Source organism: Carcharodon carcharias, chromosome 15, assembly GCF_017639515.1.
Source record: "Carcharodon carcharias isolate sCarCar2 chromosome 15, sCarCar2.pri, whole genome shotgun sequence".
Lineage (NCBI taxonomy): Eukaryota > Metazoa > Chordata > Chondrichthyes > Lamniformes > Lamnidae > Carcharodon > Carcharodon carcharias.
Genome location: NC_054481.1, coordinates 126,685,427 through 126,702,226, shown reverse-complemented (window position 1 = coordinate 126,702,226; position 16,800 = coordinate 126,685,427). Strand labels below are relative to the sequence as shown.

Below are 16,800 nucleotides of genomic sequence, written 5' to 3'. Positions count from 1 at the left end.
TAGTAAAGATCATCTCACCTTGCCGCATGGCTGGCAAAACTATAGCTAACCACATCTAACATCACCTCCTGTAGGGTGATGAGTTTTGCTAACCTACAACTGTTTGGAATGCCACCAGCCCACTGGCAGCTCACTCAAGTAACTACTTTCCATATGTCAACCTAGATAACTGATTCCCAAATGCTACTTTATCAGGGTAGGCTTCACTGCCTAGCCCAATACAGGCTTCGTTAGATGCCTGCACTTGCACCTCCCTGCACAAGTCACTGAAAAGCAGTTAGGAGAGGGAGCCTGGTTCATTTTCTCCCCGCCCCCTGAATTATCTCAGGTGCTCTGTGGTCTCCCAACTACATCCTGCCTGAGAACAGCAAACTCAGCCGAGATTGCAATCAAACCTGTCATGGTCAGCATCACAACAGGCGACCCACTTGACCATCCAGAAAGTGCACCATCAACTCACTGCTGGCTGTGTGAAGTAACGTCTTGTGTGTCATTAAGTCTCATTAGCTTTTTGCTGCCCGCAAAAAACGCCATCACTGGTGCTTACCAGAAGTGGAAAGGTCGGGCTTATGTGCACCAACACCAGCATAAGAGTGAATCTTCCAGCAAGTCTCGTCTCCCTTCGACTCCATCTCAAAAGTTGGATCATGAACTAAAGCCATGTATAGTCTTGTGAATGTCTGAATGTTTTTTGAATGAGCCAAATCTTAGTAAACGTTGCAAAAAAAAAAGTTGTAAAGACTCTTTCCAGTAAAATCCTGACTTTCTAACCACTTCAGAATGCTTCAGTCAACAGAATCCAATCTTGTGATCTCAACAGTTGTGGCAAATTTCAATCAGAATCCTAAAGTCAGCAGACCAGCGAGTAAAAATCCAGTCTCTGATCAGGATGACGTGGGTAATGCTTACTTAGTATTTTAAAGGCAATGAAACATTCTAATTTGCTTATAACTTCCAGACGAATCAGAGTGAGCAGAGTTTAACATTCATATACTAAGGCATGATACAATGGTGTCACATGACACAGGGTGTGCCTGCAATTCCCAGCAAAAGCTACTGAAACAGGGTAAAGGAAACATTGACAATGGCCAATGTGTACCCCTTCCTCACCCCCATCTTGCCTCACGTGAAGGTCAAGACAAGATTAAGTTAAAAGCAAAAAACTGCGGATGCTGGAAATCCAAAACAAAAATAAAAATACCTGGAAAAACTCAGCAGGTCTGGCAGCATCTGCGGAGAGGAACATAGTTAACGTTTCGAGTCCGTATGACTCTTCACCTCTTTTCTATTTTTACTTAGTTCTGTTGAAGAGTCATACGGACTCGAAACGTTAACTGTGCTCCTCTCCGCAGATGCTGCCAGACCTGCTGAGTTTTTCCAGGGATTTTTATTTTTGTACAAGATTAAGTTAGTTTAGGCCAATGTGTGCAGAGACAGAGACAGAGACAATCTCAATAGCAGTCTGGACAGGTACCTAGCAGTAAAGGCCAATCACAATGTAATAGGAAGTGAATGGAGAGGAGGAGGGGAAGAAGAATGGAGAAAAGGGTGAATAGAGACAAATCTAAAAGGCAACTTAAAATTCAGAAGCAACGTACGGTTTTAATTTGAAGTGTGAGTGGATCAAATTTTGTACCCGTTGCATATTAATGGGCAGTGAATCGAGCCACATATTCAAATTTAGTTCATACCTGATAGCAGAGGATGATTCTCAGTCTTGTGACTGCTGCTAGAAAATCTATGTGGATCACCTGCTTAAAACTCACTGGTGCTATCTTTCACAAGCACATGTCATGGCAAACAGATGAGCACTCCAAGGATGCAATTGATCTGGGTATAGTGACTAACTTTCAGAGTTTGGGTATCTTCTCAAGTTGCTCACCATGTGGCTGGACAAGCTCCAGCTTCAAAAATACAATTACTTAAATGATGGGAAACATTATGCTCAATTTAAGTGGCCAACTGCACTAACAACTTTTAAGATTCATTTCCAAAATCCCAGCAAAAGATAAAAGTAACTAGCAGTTATAAACAGAATAGAAGGATATAACCTAGTTAGTCAATGACATGAAAACAAACATCAACTTGCAGATACATTTTTATATAAACCATGATATTCGGAACAGCGTATTTTTCACAAACATGTATCCCCATACCTGCGTGAGAACACATATAATGCAACTATAATTCTGAGAACAACAACTTACTTTCTCAGAACGATGGTGGGTTTACCAACAGCGTTCGCATACCACACCTGGAATGCGAGGATTGATCTCACCTATGCTAGTTATTTCTCAATTTGTCAAATGATCCTGAAAGAAAGCTGCGACTAACACCCAGTTTAAAAATGCTACAAAATGGGTGCAATACGCTCAGGCCAGAAGGTACACGCGACAGAGTAGGCTAAAGTTTAAAAAAAAATCCATCTAGACGTGGAAGAGCCGAACAGAAAAGGCAACCTATCAATTCAGTGGTCAAGAGGAACTGGGGAAAAGCTAACCGATCGTCTTTCCCTGGAGCCAGTTGTCAACCAAGAATCATCACAGCAGCCCTCGGAAACTACAATAATTAGAATGTTTTACAGAGATGCTATTCCACATGTATCTGTATAGGCATCAGATTAGGTAAATGTAAAGAAGTGGAAATTATTTGCCCATATGAACAAATACCAGACACAGCAACATATCTAGCAGAGATTGATCTAGAATCACGTAGCATTAAAAGGATATTAAGAATTAAAATTACATATTTGATTAGAGTTCTTTTCTCGAAATATTCCAGAGATCCAAGTCCAAATTAGATGCATTACTAACCAAACTAATTTGATGCAAAAACGGCAAACATTAGTTTATTATGGAGCCGAATCACCTGCTTTAAAGAAAATTAATACCCTAACCACTGCACAGCCTGTCAGTCAGTGGCTCTCAGCACAAGAATTAAGCTCAAACATCAGTGAGACTATACCAATTTAACCATCAGTATTCTATCCACTTCATTACTTAAATTTTTTGAAATACATGAGTGATTATTTTCAAAGCTCAAAGAAACAGAGACAGAATAACGTGCCAAGCTTGCTCAATTTTCATTTGAACACACACCTTTGTTCTATATGGACAGATAATGTCCTGGTTTACAATTTTAGCTCATGTTACTGAGCATTAAGCTGTTATACCCACTTATGCTCGTATTGCTTTAAAAGCCAAGATTCATAGATTCAGCTGGTTTCCTCTAAATGGCCCGGGCACAGAATGTGGTAGAGATGAAACATAGCTCCAAATGGTTTTGGGTTGAATCGCCATCTAATACATTCGTTACTTCAACTGTAAACTCATACAAGTTTGACTTTTCCTTATGACTTTTCATGAAAGTGAGCACCAATGGTGTTGAATTTTAGTAAATGGACTGCTACTGATGAAAATAGCTGCTGTTAATGAACAATGTCTTTATGAGAGCAGTGCAACAATATAATGATGCTTGATTCTGGAGATACAAAATTACATTACAGTAATTGGAATAATCTGGCTAAATTTATAGATTATAATTCATATTTGTAAAACAGGATAAAACTAATGATTACATTAAACTAGCTGCACACAGCAGTAACATTTCTGTATTTAGGCTGTACCTTTAAAATACAATAAGATTTACACATTTAAAAGGTCTTTGATTATTTATATACAGTGTCCAAACACAAATTTACAGGCTGCATTTAAAGCAATTTATATGTTAACTAAAGATTAGATAATGTGTTTTAAATATGCTGTAAAAGACTACAGGCTACAACTGAACAGGAAGTAGCCTGAATGCTGTTGAAAATCTGTACTGAAACCAAACCTTTTAACCCCTCTCTTACACATGTATACTGAACTCATTTTGTAAATAAAATTCTAAGACCACATGGTTTTACTCCTACAACTATGCTATTGCTACATGTAGAGAAAATGTTGCTTTGACAGCTTCAGGCCTAATCAGCTATTTACTCAGGTTAATTATGTCTGAAGAGGTGATGGCTAGTGTTTTGCAAAAGATGCAAATGCGAGCTGAGAATTTTTTTTCACAAAGCAAAGAGTTAGGGTTTGGAATGCACTGCCTGGAAGTGTGATGGAGGCAGGGTCAATTGAGGCATACAAGAGGGCAATGGATGATTATTTAAATAGAAACAATGTGCAGGATTAAGGGAAAAGGCTGGAGGTTGGCACTATATTAAGATGCTCAGAGAGCCGGTGCAGACACAATGGGCTCAATGGCCTCCTTCTACACTGTAACAATTCGGTGATGCTGTGAGGAGAGTTAGTTCTCCCTAGTGGTCAGCGTCAACAACTGGAAAGCAAACCTCCTATTAGGACACTTGGATCTAAACTGAAGTCTGGTCAAACTTGAAAAAGTTTGAAAATTTTTGAAAGGCTGTAGAGAACAAAGCCTATTACCATCTTCTTGAGTTGCTGTAATGCTGTGAATGTTTGCTTTGAAAATTTAATTTGGAAATGAATGGCAGCAGCACATAAGCAAGGAGTATGTTCAATGATGGATATACAATTTATTAAAGAGAACCAGCTACATATAAACCTAGAAACTTCAACCATGCACATTACAGCTAGAGCTACTTGGCAACAGACATTAGTGGCCCCAATTAAACCAGTACAAAGATATTTTTTAATGTAGAAAAGACACAAGGTGACAGAAAAGGGTTTGAAGCAAAAAAAATAAAATGGAAGGCTGCATGTTTGAATTTAAGCAAATTTCACAACATTCTAGAACAATTAAGATGCATAAAAAGATGCATAACAAAAGACAAGGTGAAAAAACAGATATACAACCTTTTTGAATGCTGAGGCTTTTCAATAAAGTACAAGATAATAATTCAATATAAAGAAATAAATGCATTTAAAATTGAAAACATTTGCAAAGAAACTTAATATTTTACAGTTAACAATAACTTTAGCATGGAAACTTAAGGTCAATATGATAAAGGACGGTTATAATTTTTCTATGAAGCATAAATTAAACTTTATAAATAAAAAAATTGTGCACATTATTATTTTTAAACACATCTTACTCTAAATTTCACTCATCACTCTAGTCAAGTTCCCCTCCAAGTCGCAAACCATCCAAACTTGGATACATTTCACCATTCCTTCATCGTTGCTGAGTAAAAATCCTGGAATTCCCTCCCTAACAGTTCTATACCTTTTCCACATGAACTGCAGCGGTTCAAGAAGATGGCTCACCAGCATCTTCAAGGGGAATTGGGAATGGGCAATGATGCTGGCCTTGCCAACAACACCCACATCCCACAAATAACAAAAAAAACAATTACACATTACCTGACACAGACTTTAAAGGTAAACCACTTGGTGATTCTTAAGGATCTGAATGTGGCATTTATATAATTTTAAAATTAAGTGTGAACACAAACTAAATCTAATGAATAGTGCATGCATTAAATATCTTATATTGTACATTCAGAAGCATTCCCAGGACTGCTGGATTTGAAATATTAGCAAGTTATTCAGCATTCAAAAAAGTTAAAGAAACTTTATGAAAAGAGCACCAGCAGATACAAACAGGAGAAATTTGAGCTAGTGATGGGTGAGCTGATGGCACCAGTGTGATACTGACACTGTTTCGTAAATATTAGACTGTCTTCAGTATAAATGACAGGAAAACTAAATTACAAATCTGCACTACTTTTATTTTACACATTTACTTTGATTAATTTGCAAATGACGGAATACAAATCACATCAAAAATGCATCACCTAATTTCTTTCGTGATCCACAATGTGTTAAAACAAAGCCATCATATCACCCACTCACTAGTCTGAAGCCAGGAATGCAAAGTTTTTGTTTAAAAAGAAACAGTAATCATTTTTTCTGGACCTAGAATGGACTGCTTGCACCTTTAAGAAAATCAAACACAGTCACTTTCTCTTTCTATACTCCTAATACTCGGTTATCTGTCAAATGCATCATTATCTTACAATATTTAATTTTGAGGGGGTGGGGGAGAAGGTGTCTTAATGCAGTTTCACAATTACATGAAAGAACGATACATCACAGGAGGTCATTCGACTCATTGTGCCTGGTAGTGCTATGCAATCAGTCCCACTGCCTTGCTCTTTCCCCATAGAATTACATTCTTCAAGCAAGATAGTTTGTTAGACGTGTGGCAAGAAAAGGGTAGAATGTGAGTCAGTATCACAAAACTGAAGAATCAAGCACAACAGTACCATTTGAGTTATGAGTATAAATCAAGAATATTGTTGCTCTTTGTTGAATATAAGGCAATGTAGCACATTGAGGACTGTAGTGTTTCTAGTCTTTTAAAAAGAGGCCCATCATTAATCGCTCGTTTCTAAATGGGAAAGAACACACAAAGCTAAGTTTTTTTGCTGACAACAGTACAATTTACTATTTTAAAAAAAACAAAGTCAGATTACATTAAAATGGCTGTTGTGCCGGTTTACTTACAACCGAGCAACAAATTAATTTGTGAAATGGATGCATCCAGTCAAAAAAGTTCCAAGATTATATTAAAAATTATCCCCAAGGCACCATTTATTTTTATTACCTTAAATATATTGTTGATGCATTCATTTTCTCTTGTCATGATGTTTGGTCATGCTTTTTATGTCGACCTTCATGACTGAAATGCATATGTAACCAGCTATATATAAATGGGAATTCCCTAAGTGAACATTTTCAGTGACACTGTAGCTGCAAGCTACTGCCACTGAGAGGCATTAGAGTTTCACTTTGTCCTGTGATATATTGAGCATTGCCACAGGAGATCTATTTCCACACAAAAAAAACTGAAGTTTTGTCACTTGATCAAAAAGTTCAATGCTTTTCCAGCTAATTTGTTAAGTTTGACTAAGTGGTTTATTGACTCAGTTATTTAAAAAAAGCCCACTAACCTAACATAGATGGTAGAAAGAGTACATCGTTGTGTAGGTTTGATTTTATTATAAAGTCAAGCTCATATCCATAGGTCGACAAATAATGATGCTGCATCTTTAAGGTCCTTAGGAGACAATCAAATGATGGAAAAGTGAGATAGGAAACAGCAATCCGCTGGATAAATAAGGACAGAATCATTCACACAAGAGTTCATATTCTGCCACTGTTCACTGTTCAGACTCTGACCTTCGTGCCCTGTATCGCCGCTGGCCAGTTGACTTTCGAGTAGCGATGGTTGCAGTGAATCCCACCAAACAACACAGGGACGTGGTGCTGAATTTCAGAGTGTCAAGCCAACCAGGAACATCGGTTTGCAGGTAATTCTCCATCAAATGCAAGCTCATCACCGTCAGCCAGAGTAGGGAAGCCACGGCATCGATCCTCCGCAGCCTAGGGGATTAGGTGAGAGAGAAAAAAAACAAATAAATAAAAACACATCATGTTCCAAGTGTCCCAAGGTAAAAAAGACAGAGGAGGTCAGACTAATTATCAAGCATACTGGCATAATGAGCTCCCACCTTACTTGCATGAAAGAGGAAGCTGGTTTTGGAAAGTATGTTCATTCTCATTCTGTTCTCTCCACTTTCACAGGAGGTGGCCATTTGGCCCACTGTACTCTGTGCCAGCTCTTTGAAAGAACTTTCCAATTAGTCCCATCTACACACCACCACCCCACCCCAACCTCCCACACAACGTCCCGGCTCTTTTCTGCAGTGTTGTACACTTCTTTTCACAATAATTATTTCCTTTTGAAATGGCTCTATGAAAGTCACTATTGAATCTGCTTCCACCAACCTTTCCGGCAGTGCATTCCAAATCATAACTTTCTGAATAGTTTTTTTTAAATATTCTCATCTCCCTCCTGGTTTGGTTCTTTTTACCATTATCCTAGATCAGTGTCTTTCAATTACTGATCCACCAACCAATGAAAACAGCTTCCCTTCATTTACACTCGTCATATTTTTGAACACCTCTATTAAATCTCCATTTAACTGCCTCTGCTCCAAGGAGAACAATCCCAGCTTCTCCAGTCTCTTGACATAACTGAAGTCCCTCAACCATGTTATCATTTTGGTAAATCTCTTCTCCATGGCCTTGATACATCTCTTGAAGTGTGGTGCCTAAAATTGGATAATTGCATAAGATCTCAGGGTGGAAATGAAGAGTTTTTAAAAATATAAATTCAAGTTATGATCTGAAACACATCACAGAAAAGACGGTGAAAGCAGATTCAATAGTAACTTTCAAAAGGAAATTAGACATCTCCTTGAATTGGAGAAATCTGCAGGGCTTTCGAGAAAGAGGAGGGTAATGGGAGTAATTGGACAGGTCTTTCAAAGAGCCTGCACAGACCTGATGGACCAAATAGCCACCTTCTGTGTTTTGTGTGTAAATATTCCAGCCAAGGCCAAGCCAGTGAGTTATAAAAGGTTTGTCTCCTAGAAACTTGCATATCTTTTGTGACTATGGAGTGGGGTGGGTTTGACAGGTAGGTGATCTATTCCCCACACTTCACCTGCTAATAGAGTCAACTATTGGGAATTACACAATGTCAAAGGCTGGCTCTGTAATTGATTTTCCTTTCCTCAGAAGGAGTCATCTGACTTGGACTTGGAGTCACTCCAATGCGCTTTGGTTGAGATTAGTAATGTGCAAAGCCACTGTTAAAAGTAGGGGTCCAGAAAAAAATCTTACACCAACTTTCAACAGATTTGTCTGCTGTTTAGATATTCTTTGCTTCCTAGTAAAAGCAGATTATTGCACTCCTCTTTAAGCATGAGCAGAATTTCTTTCTGCCAAAATTGTGCTGCATCAAGTGGAGACACATTAAAATTTGATATACACAACGCACAAGTTTACAGGGCCATCTTTACTCACGCTGCCCGAACCACAATACAAGTTAAAGATATTATTTTGCTTGCATTCTGTTCAATAGCCCAGAGTAAACAACTAGCTAGGAAGCCAAACCTTCCCCCACACCAAGATTCATCGTTTCTTTGGCTAATCTATTTTTCCAGTTGAAGTGCACAGCACATTCTCTCATCCATCGTTTGTCTAAACCGGATTTTGCCTTGTCAAGTGGGGCACATCTCAAAACACCTGCAGCTTGATCAAAGGGGCAGTTTGCTGTAGCCTAAGGGAATTTAGGATATAGTTACCTTGTAAGCCAGCATCCTCAACTCTAGCAGGTTTCGGCAAATCAGGCTACAGATTTTGCATGCACAGCAGAATTATTCACTGCACAATGAATGACGGCTGGTCAGCGTACATGGCATGAATAAAACAGTAAAATAAAAGCAAAATATTGTGGATGCTGGAAATCTGAAATAAAACAGTAATGAATAAAGCAGCAAAGTGATCAATGTGAAACATGTTCCAATACATTTGGAAGCCATGTTGTTTACCCAATAGAAGGAGCAGACTGCACAATTGTCCCCAATGCCAAAAAAAGTTTCAAGAGGGAGGAAAAGACTGTTTTGCAGGGGTTCAGACCAGTGATGAACGAATGATGCTTTGCTTTAACCAGACATTGACCTCTAGGACAGTGCAGGTTAATATAAATCACAAAGTCAGAAATTAGTAAAGTGCAAATCAGTGAGGTTTGCAAACCAGCAAAAAAATTGCAACTCAATTTGTCCCCAAGTTCCAAAATACTTTTATATAAAATACACAGTCAGGGTTAAGAATTAATTAATTGCTGTGTTCAGTGATCCTGTAAATGTTTCTTCCTTTTTGCTACAATTTGTGACCAGACTTAATTCTCTTTCATTCCACCCAGTCTGAATTAATTTTGAACACGTAGACACTTCCAATCCCCTCCTATTTAACCACTGAGGGAGTCACACGCATGCACACAACTTCCAGCAGAGGTTATCCAATACTGACCAGGACCAACAGCAATAACATCTACCACCCTCTCCACCCGCCTAACCCAGGGATGTTTAAGCCAATTGTAGGATTCCAAGTGCAATCTTGACTGAGCTCAATCAAGTCTGTACAATCCTGGAGCCAAATCTGCAGCCTTCAGGGCAGTGTGATGCAGTTGCATCCTGCCTTTACCTCCTGAAAGCTAAGGGAAGCTATATAGACTTGTTTAATTGGGTGCTTTCTCTGCAGGGCAAGTTCCCTTCTGTGACTACAGTAGTGCAAGACCACCAGAATCTAAGTTGAAAGGTCACTAAAATACTTAATGGACCCTAGGAAGCAAGGCACACCACAAATACCTCAAGTAAAAATAATCTTCCTGATGGTTCAGTGGGTAAGTACTTCATTTGCGATGGTACTGATCCTTAAGTCAGTTAAAGCTTCAATACTTGATCTGTATTTATCTGAGACAGGTGGGAACCAGTTGGAACACAATTACTCAATCTTTCAAAGTACAGAGATGGAAGGAATGTAGCAGGGGAGGTGCATATGTGGTCAGTGACGGGAAAAATATTGCTGGATAAGGGACAAGGAAGGTTTCAAGAACTAACTGGCAAAGTACCAGAGGGTGGCAATGATTTGCAGCACACTACTTTAAATACGTCTGCTTTTGAGAGGGAAGACAAAAGGAGATGGAAAAACAAATCTTTCCTAATGATTCTCAAAGTGATGAGTTTGTTACAGAAACAGGCTGGGAGGTGAAACAAAAAAGTCCTGGATTAGGCCCTTGCAGGCTGGTAAAGATTACAAGAAACAAAATTATAGTAAAAGGTTAGCACTCATCTGACTTATCACACTGATGAGCAAGACCCATGTTGCATTTCCTGTAAAATAAATGAAGCTATTGTCATTTTCTTACCCATATTTACAAGGCACACAGAACCCCGCATAAAGTCAAACGGTAATTTCTCCCTACCCTCAGTTTTTAGACGTCATTTCAAATCCAAATTCTTAACCTTGAGTTTATGGAAACAATGCCAAATCAGGCTGGGTCGGACAATACAAGACAAATTTTACACTAAAGTTGGTTGGGATTCATAGATGGTTTGGAACTTTCTTTGGATTCTAAAGGTATAAAGTAATTAAGCTTTTTAATGAAATTAGAACATTTTACTCCTGTATTGCAAATTTGAATTCTACACAAGTTAGAATCAGTTAAATGCTCCTGAAAGAGAATAAAGCTTTACAAGAACAAGGAGACCATTCAGCCCCTTGAGCCCATTCCAACTTTTAATTAGATCGTGGCTGATCTCTACCTCAACTCCATTTACCCGCTTCTGATACCCGACACAGTACTTCTCAGTGAAGGAATGGAGTAATAATCTGCCAATATGCACAAGGGTACAATAGGAAATGTGAAGATGTAATTAGGGTTGTCATAGACTTCATATACCACTCTTGTCTGTTAATCGCAGCAACTTTTATGCACCATGCTCAAAAAAAAAGAACAATTGCAGGCGGCAGCAATTAGATTTTTTCATTTATCTTCAAGGATATGGGTTTTTCTCACTTCTCTCACCACCAACCCTCCTCCCCTTGCCTAAATCCATGTTTTAAATGTCAGCTTCTCGGAACATTCTTCCACTTAATTAATTGCACAAGTTTGACTAGTCTATTAAAAATAAGAGTTTATTCTTCAACAGCTTTACTTGAAACAACTTTGGGACTCCTGCTGGAATGTCCTGGGGCTGAGAAGATTACCCTCCAGCATAGACAATGATGTTTCTTTTTGTGCTAGGTACAACTCCTGCCAGTGGAGATTTTTTCCCTCAATTCCCAATGATTTCGATTTCACTATGGCTCCTTGATGCCATGGTCTGTCAAATGCAGCCTTGATGTCAAGAGCAGTCACTCTCACCTCAACTATGGAATTCAGCTCTTTTGTCTTTGTGATATCAATGGAGGAGTCTAGGAAGTTGGCTGAAAGGTATGACTGAGCATAAATGACTACACTGTGGGACAGCACTCCCAATTTTGGCGCAAGTCCCCAGATGCTCGTGAGGATGACATTGCAGGATTAACTGAGCTGGGTACACCTCTTCTGTTCGAATCGAATGCCTAGTTTGATTCTGGATGGTCTGTCTGATTTTATTCATCACTATACTTGGTTGTAGCTGCCTGGTACTAGTATGCTAGGCCATTTTGGAGACAGTTACAAATCAACCACATTGCCCTGGGCTTCAAGGTACATATAGACTAGGCCAGGTAAGGGTGGCAGATTTCCTTCCCTAGAGGATGTTGATGAACCAGATGGGTTTTTTATGACATTGTTAGTTTCAATATTGGTATAGAATTATAGTAGGATTTGAATTCTTTTTTTTTTAAATTATTTATTCAGGGGATGTGGGCTTCACTGGCTCAGCCAGCATTTATTGCCCATCCCTAGGTGCCCTTGAGAAGGTGAGCTACTTTCTTGAACTGCTGCAGTCCATGTGGCATAAGTACACCCAAATCATCAGTCCAGGTCTCTGGATTACCATTTTAGGGGAGATGGTGGCGTAGTGGTAATGTCATTGCACTACTAACCCATAGACCCAGACTAATCTTCTGGGAAGATGGATTCAAATCCCACAACAGCAGTTTGTGGAATTTAAATTCAATTAATAAATCTGGGAATTGAAAACCAGTCACAGTAATGATGACTATGAAAATATCAATGATTTCCTTCCTTCACGGAAAGAATACAAATACACTTTAAGCAGATGACGAGAGGCATATATATGGGGAGATGCGATAAAGTCGGAGCAATTTTTAAGAAGAAAACAAAATCACCAAATTCCATTACAACTAAATTTTCTGATTTCTGATCAGACAGTATCCCATGCCAATGGGCTGCATTGCTAATTTACAGAACATGAAAACAGGCTGTCTGCACTTCCCCCCTCCCCCAAGCTGATAAAATGGGCTCCCCAATATGGAGTCTACAGACCAGGAAGATCCCAGGTTTGATCCCCTGTCTGTGCTGACATGATCTCAGCTGATGATGCAAGTGGTTCAGGTCTTCTGGTAAGTGAGTTATCTGGATGAAAAGTACACATGCAAAAAGATGAGGGCACAACACAGTTCTAATGTAATTCCCTCATGGTTGAATAACCTGCCAATCTCATGCCTTGGTTCATCATTAAGGAACAAAGAATGCAAAGCAACTTCACCCACCCAACGGAAAAAAAAGGCAGGATTTTTTGTGGAAGAGGAAACAGAAGGAATAAGCTATTCATGCCCAAAATGGCTATATAGCCTAACATGTCAAACAGAACCGGATTTTTACAGCCACAGTTCTTTTCACACTGCACTCATACAAAGGAGAAAGGAGATGACACTGAACTCACCTTATACGTCCAGCTAGAAATACAGCCAATAGGCAGGTGAAGAGGCCAGTGGTAACGACAGCCATTTGGTGGTTTTTCCCATAATCCCATGCAGCTTGCAGGTTCATCAACATTTCCTCTGGTACCATATCCAGCAGCTGCTCCCAGCCGGTGACATTCTGGACAGGCCTTTGGTCAGACGGTGAAATGGTTTCATCGCTGCTATTGGACATCGGATCAACTACCTGCATTTCAGCAGGAGGTTTCTGTCCTGTAAATGGACTTCCTGATCCATATACTGCCATGGCAACCAACACAGCACAACTGACAAAGGCCACAAAGCGAAGGAATAATACTCTGATCGGAGTGGAGAGGCTGGAATAGTGAGAACTCTGAAACATAAAGGTTAAGTGATTAGAGATAGCGAACACGTGGAATTTAAGCCACATTGTGTGTATTCACTCAAAAAAAAAACATTCACAAATCAGGTGTAGAATCACAGAATGCTACCGCATAGAAGGAGGCTGTTTAGCTCATCATTCCTGCACCAACTCTTTCAAAGAAATATCCAATTAGTCCCATTCTCTTGCCTTTTCTACGTTGTCTTGGAAATGTTTCCCCCTAAAATATCTATCCAATTCACTTCTGAAGATTATCGAATCCGCTTTCACCACCCTTGCATGATTGGCTTTTGACGAAGTTAATAATGGATCTTCCAGTGCCTGCAACACCCAGCCACTAAGAAAAATATTATATAAAATGGTTTATTTTGAATTTATACTGTTGGCTGTGGCTCAGTGGGAGCATTCTTACCATGCAGTCAGTAGGTCATGTGTTCAAGCCCCAAGGCACGAATAGAATCTAAAATGACAACTAAATGCAGAGCTAAGGGAGTGCTGCACTGTCGAGAGATGTCTTTTAAAAGGGATATGAGAAACATGAGTCATGTTTTCCCTTTTGGGGGACGTATGGTGTCTTAACCGATATCTATCCCACAGCCAACATCACCAGAAACAGATTATCCAGTCACTTATCCAATTGCTATCCTTGTAACTTTACAAGCTGGTTGTTAAAACACAAAAGTATTTAAGTGCTTTACAGCTAATTTTGAATGTCTTGAGGTTATGAAAGGCAAGTTGTTTGTTAGATCAATGCAACAAAACAATCTCTCAGGCTTGACACTTGAGACTGCTCAGTATATAACAGAAAAATTATACTGAGGTTAACATACAGGTCACACCACTCAGTATGAACACAAGTAGCACAAGGGGCAGGAGGGTACAATAAAAATTAACAAGAATGATGATAGAAGGGGTATCACAACATTCACTGGAGCAGAGAATGTTGGACAGTCCATTAAAATACAGGTTTTTGTTCAACCGTTTGACTTCAAATGTGAAATAGGTACCCTGGTGGCCTATGCAAAGAACGCAGCCCATCAGTGTGGGACACGTTCAGGTCCTGTATAAAATGATGAGCTCAAGATGTGCGTGTGGAGAAATACATTGCTTCCTGCCAACGCCGAGATGGCTGCCAATACCCATCTGTGCGTGTGCAGAAATCCAATGATGTCACTCTGCTAGAAAGCTTTTTTGCTCTTGTGGCAATGTTTTTTTTCCAATAACCCTGATTCATTTTTTGTGGTCATGGATAAAGTTTCAGCTTTGCTTCCTTGATTTGTTTTGGAAGCCTTTTTTTTTTTATATACACCCTACGGGAAGCAGAAGTTGTAAAATACTGCCCTGCAACTCCAATAACTTTGATAAGCATCTCTGCTCCTAGCCTCTGCCTACTCTGTCGTTCACAGTAACGTAACAGAGTCAAACACTAGAACTGCACATGTGTGGCTTTGGCTACAACTGCAGCTGAAGAAATAGCACCCAAATTGCAATTGGCAATCTAATGTCTGTCGCCCAACTATTGGACGTGTACCTCAACAAGCCATTCAAGGATCCTGCTCGCATCGAATGGAATAGGTGCACGGTCGACAGAGAAAAAACATTCACTAAAAGCAGAAACGTGTGCTGCCCTGCTTGATGCTTTGTGAGGTTTTGACATCAAATTGTGGGGTGCTATAGGTATAAAAACTGTCATCAGGTTGTTCGAAAAAATGCAGAATATTCAATCCAATAGATGGAGAGGAAGATGACTTGTTGATTCTGAAACCGAAAGCACCAAATCTGATCCAGAGTTGGATCCTTAAGATGATGCCATAGCCAAAGTGGCTCAGAATGAATTCAATGAACACTTTGCATCGGATGTCGAAGACAATGAATTTGACTTTTTCTTAAAAACATTTTTGATTGTGGTTAAAGATATTCTTGTAGAATCCATTCATTCAACAAAACATGCAATATTGGTTTAATTTGAGTTGCCAGTGTTATTTTTTTTCACATTTTAAAACGGTGACCACTATGCCAACACCAGTAGTTCACATTTAAATTTGGCATATAAGTCAACTTGCATTTTTTGGAAGGATTGTCCAAAGTCAATTTATACGTTGCGAGCTCGGTAAATATCGGTCAGGAGACTGGGGAGTACTCCTCTGCTCTTCTCCGAATAGTACCACGGGATCTTTTGCATCCACCCAAGAGGCAGACAGGGACTCGATTTAATCATCCAAAAGACACCATCTTTACTGCACTATAACATCAGCCAGGATTGTGTGCTCAAGTCTATGGAGTGGAGTTTGAACACACGATTCTCTGACTCAGAAGAGTGTGACATGACTGAGCTGTGGCTGACAATCATTCTTTGGGAGTCGTGGGATATGGCTTCTGTCCCAATTCCTCCAAAGCTGGGCCTGTACTGTCTATGTATCCACTGAGTCGGGAATAAGATGTGTGGAAATAAAGAAGTGATGAAATGGAAATAAAGAAGGGGCCTTATGAAAACCAGGGTGATCAATTCAAAGATGACTGTTCTTTCCACAACTTCACTCAGATTTTGAGGTAATTTATGCAATTTCAAGGTGTATTTATATCAAATTCCATTTATTTTGGGTGGCAGTAGATAAATGATTTAAAAAAAATATCCTTAGACTTTCATTTTTGTAAACATAAGTACCAAAATCAGAAGTATAACAACATTCTCTTCATTGTAGGCCAGGATGAATACAAAATACTTCAGGTTTTACCTGCATGTACCTGGTTTGAAATTAATTCTATTGGAATGAGTTGAGTAGATCTAATTCATCTACATCTTTATCTAACACAATGAGAAAAGTTGGTGACATAAAGAACAACCCGCCAAAGTTATTCTTCTATCTCATTTAGAAAGCCTAATTTGTGCCTCCCCCTCAAACTGAACAGCATAGCCCTTGAACTACAACATATACTACAAGACAATTGGTTATAGCAAAGAGAATTAAAAGAGCCAACAGTAAAGATTCAAAACATCTATAACTTCAACTTTGTTTATTTAATACCTCAAGTTCTTTGAAACTTCTTTCTTGGCACCTTTACCCTTCATTTCTGCCACAAATTCCTCCAAGTAATTAAAAGCAAAATACTGTGGATGCTGGAAATCTGAAATAAAAACAGAAAATGCTGGAAAAACTCAACAGGCCTGAAAGCATTTGTGGAGTTAATGTTTCGAGTTCATATGAC

At 39.2% G+C, this 16,800-nt stretch overlaps 1 protein-coding gene across 6 annotated transcripts in view; it reads right to left on the bottom strand.

Moving 5' to 3' along the window:
- Positions 1-16,800, bottom strand: part of tmem201 (transmembrane protein 201) — a 187,327-nt gene that overhangs the window by 114,507 nt on the left and 56,020 nt on the right. For 3 of the 6 annotated variants that reach the window (XM_041206450.1, XM_041206449.1, XM_041206451.1), the window contains exons 5-6: positions 13,214-13,584; positions 7,146-7,349 (exon numbers count right to left, since the gene is read on the bottom strand). In XM_041206450.1, coding sequence (XP_041062384.1) covers positions 7,146-7,349; positions 13,214-13,584 — 575 coding nt within the window. Of the gene's footprint in view, positions 1-4,517; positions 7,350-13,213; positions 13,585-16,800 lie in introns of those variants that run through there. The other 3 variants (XR_005945309.1, XM_041206452.1, XM_041206453.1) reach the window with 3 other exon arrangements.